The sequence below is a fragment of the Serpula lacrymans genome (genome assembly GCF_000218685.1).
Source record: "Serpula lacrymans var. lacrymans S7.9 unplaced genomic scaffold SERLAscaffold_3, whole genome shotgun sequence".
In the NCBI taxonomy this organism is placed as follows: domain Eukaryota; kingdom Fungi; phylum Basidiomycota; class Agaricomycetes; order Boletales; family Serpulaceae; genus Serpula; species Serpula lacrymans.
The window spans coordinates 379,136-382,901 of NW_006763292.1; the positions used below are offsets into that span (position 1 = coordinate 379,136).

At 47.9% G+C, this 3,766-nt stretch overlaps 2 protein-coding genes across 2 annotated transcripts; both read right to left on the reverse strand.

Annotated features, from left to right (window-relative positions):
• Positions 1-1,863: 1,863 nt before the first annotated feature.
• On the reverse strand, positions 1,864-2,319 carry SERLADRAFT_338902 (uncharacterized protein; the record flags this gene model as incomplete). The annotated part of the gene is made up of 1 exon (XM_007314344.1): positions 1,864-2,319. A coding segment is annotated over one exon (456 nt), but the record flags the coding sequence as incomplete, so codon positions are not given.
• A 75-nt stretch (positions 2,320-2,394) lies between these two features.
• SERLADRAFT_346449 (uncharacterized protein) lies at positions 2,395-3,055 on the reverse strand (the record flags this gene model as incomplete). The annotated part of the gene is made up of 2 exons (XM_007314345.1): positions 2,395-2,696; positions 2,725-3,055. Coding segments are annotated over 2 exons (633 nt in total), but the record flags the coding sequence as incomplete, so codon positions are not given.
• Between the last annotated feature and the right edge of the window lie 711 nt (positions 3,056-3,766).

The window sequence follows — 3,766 nt, forward strand, 5'->3', positions numbered from 1 at the left end:
GGATGAAAGATGGAGTGGAGTAAAGATCCTTTGGAGAAGGACCATAAAATTTAGAAGGAGATTTGAATCAAGGTGAGGGGAACTAGTTGATATTCAAACTGCAGAAACGGAGTATAAGAGCTACAGCTTGTATACTATTGGAGGGATTGGAGTTCATAAGGAGTAAGTTGTAATGTAGGTATGGAGTTCCATGTGGACAATTATCTTGCAAGGGCAAATTGTATGGCGGACTAGAAGTCCAGTGCAGGAGGATTTGAGCGGATATCCAGAGTACCATGTGGAGGTGTGGTACAGGGTTATGCCAAATGGCAGAGCACAAGGAGTGTAATTCTGAGAGTACCAAAGATTTGGCGGTTCAAGCACAGTGTGCATCTTCTGGTTCCACATTCTGCCTCTCTGCTTTGTCCCATAGATGGCCTTGTCCAACTAGCGAACAAGATTGTGAGGACCCTGATGGAATCCCTCTAGCTGATGCATGTAGACCTTGACATCCATGACTCCATTCAGGAATGCATGGGAAATGTCAATGGAACGCAAATGGAGGTTGTGGATGGCTGCAATGGCAAGGACAACTCTGATAGATGATATGCGGACAGTAGGTGCAAATATTTCGAGGAAATCAAAGCCAGGGCGCTGGTTATAACCTTTGGCCACATATCTGGCCTTGTAGCGCTCAACAGTGCCATCTGAGTTGCGCTTGATCTTGAAGACCCACTTGCCACCAATAGCCTTGACTCCAGGAGGTAGTTCCACTAGTGACCAAGTACCATTGCGCTCATGAGCTTGAAGCTCTTCCATGGCTGCCTCTCTCCATTTATCTGCATCAGGACGCTTCATTGCATCTGCAAATGACCTAGGCTCAGCAGAGTCTCCAAAGTGTGCTACTTCATCATCAACTGCCTCAGAATCACTGTCATCACTCTCAATGGCAGGAGTAGGTTGTCTGTGTTGAAGCCACCATGGTCTAGGTGGTCTCCTAGCCCTTACAGGGTGTCTCAGTGCAATAGGCAAGTCAGGAGAAGGTGAGCGATGAGGAGGGTGATTTGGAAGCTCAGGAGGTTGATTCACAGGTGGTTTTGCATCAAGGTCCAAATGAGGCCCATTGTCAGGCAATGGCTGAGGCTGCTGAAGTGCAGCTGGTGGGCCCATATCTCCCCCTGGACCTGGTGCAGGGACATCCTCAATCAGGCCCAATGGCATGGATAGCGAAGGTGGAGTGGGAGGTGGAGGTGGGACATTGTCAGAAGACCTCTTCAAGCCAGGGAAGTAGCGCTCATCAAAATCAGCTCTCTCAGAGATAACAGTGCGCTTGGTGGTAGGATTGTAGAATTTCCATCCCTTGTACCCCTCAGGGTAACCAATAAACACACATTTCTCCATATGAGAGCCAAAGACGCCTCTTTTGTCCTTTTGCACATGCACATAGGCAGTGCAGCCCCAAACGCGAAGGTGAGACATGTCAGGCTTGCATCCATACCACAACTCAAATGGAGTGGCATGGGCCACTGCATCAGTGGGACATCTGTTCCAGACATGCACCAAAGTGGACAGACATTCACCCCAGAAGTTGTTAGGCAATGCAGACTCTGATAACATGGCAGTAATACGCTCAGTCAGAAGTCTGTTTGCTCGCTCTGCCACACCATTCTGCTGAGGACGATTCCTGGTGGTATGCTGTCTGACAATCCCATGGTCATCTGTGAATTGCTCAAATTCCTTGGACATGTACTCTCCCCCTTTGTCATCGCGCAGAGCCTTGATTTTACGCTCCAATTGAGTCTCAGCATAAGCCTTGAATCTCTTGAAAGCATCAAAGACATCTGACTTGGCCTTGAGAGGCACAACAACACGGAATTGACTGTGATCGTCAATGAAGGTGACCCAGTAGCGATAACCAGAGAATGTGGGGGAAGAGACTTGGTGTACATCAGAATGGATGAGGTTCAAAGGATGAGCAGAGCGAGTATCAGATGAGGGGAATGGATTGGCATGCATCTTGCCAGACAAGCACGGTTCACAGACAGGATCAGGAGCAGCCTTGGATTCCAGTGTAAGCCCAGTGACCAGATCTCTCTGTATCAGTCTCTTGACATCAGCATGATGGTAGTGAGCCAATCTGCGATGCCAGAGCATCAAATCAAGTGGTATAGTCACAGTAAAATGTCCCAATTCAACACAAGCAGCAGTAGATTCATCAAGGAATGCTGCATTGTTGTCATTGATAGTTGCAGTGAACAAGAGAGTGTTGTCACGCATAAAGGACATGGAATGAGACGAAATAGTGACATTGAAACCACTTTGACGAGTTAAATACAAGACTGAGAGGAGATTATTTTGAAGATCTGGTACATGGAGCACTCTAGAGAATTCCACAGCCCTAGCCACTTTGCCATTCATCACAGGATTAAACACCACAGTACCAACACCAGCTGAATAGACAACAGTGTGATCAGCCAGCTTGATTGGTACATGATATGGGGTATAGTGGTGCACCCAATGACGATGAGGTGTCATATGAGAAGTGGCGCCTGTGTCTGCATTCCAATCAATGTCAGCATCAAGTTGGAGAGGGCAATGAGGATCAGAGGGATGAATGGAACGAAGACTTGCATTTCCAGCTGATTCAGTGACCACAGTAGATGAATTGGCATTTGTTGGGTGAAGATTTGGGCTGCTGAGAGGTATTCTGAGAGTTGCTGGAGCCTGCCTGAGCCTTATTGCCACGCTTGTAGCGATTCTTAGCACCCTCCACTGCCTGTTGGCGACTAGCAATGTATCTGTGGCATTTGTCTTGGGTATGACCAAGTAAACCACAGAAATCACACTGAACGCGAGTAGAGGTGGTGGATTGGTTGCAATGATGGCAGTTAGGATGGGTGCAGGTGCTATTGGCAGTGGTAGACGAAGAATGCAAGGCAGAATCGACTTCAGCATGACGACGGCGATTGACCTCTTCAGCAAGGAAAGCATCCCTGAGCTGGGTCTTGTCCAAGGTGCCCAGAAGTAGTAGAGATGAAGTGAAGTGGGCATATTGATCAGGAAGCGCCCTAATCATGGCCATGCATGTCAATTCATCGTCCAATTCAGAAAATGAGAAGCCAGTAGGACGAAGATTTTGAATCTGATGCATGCCTTCGTCAATTCTGGTCATGAGAGACTGCAGGGACTCGTCCTCCTTCTTTCTGATAGAGAAGAAGTCGTCATAGGCATTAAATCTCGTCCCAGGCTTCTTAGAGACGTGCACAATTGCCAGGATCATCAATGATGCCATCAAGATGAATGCGCTGCTCTTTGGTGACATTGAGGTATAATGCACCAGCAGCCTTTTCAGCTCTCAACTCCCATTTCTCTATTGCTTCAGTGTCAGTCCCAGGACACTTTTCAGCGCCAGAGACGAGCCTCCACAGTCCCTTGGTCATCAACCAAGCTTGCATTTCACCACTCCACTGGGGGTAGTTAGTGCCAGACAAGGGATGGAACTTGGGATCAGAGTCAGACATGATGGGTGTTGTATAAGACAATAGAGCAATGATAAATGATGTAGGAGACAGCTATAGGCGATGGAATAGTGGCAAAGACAATGGGCAACAGTAGGAGGCGAGCAGATAAGATGGTGAGGCGGTAGAGAGAGGATATGGAGAGGGTCAGAAAGCGCAAGGATAGGTCCAAATAGGGTCCAAAAGCAATCCAGGAGGGTGCTAAGGCTTCCTAGTGCTGCTACAGGGTTACGCCTGTGTTCCCCTTTCAATTCCACACTGATATTAAC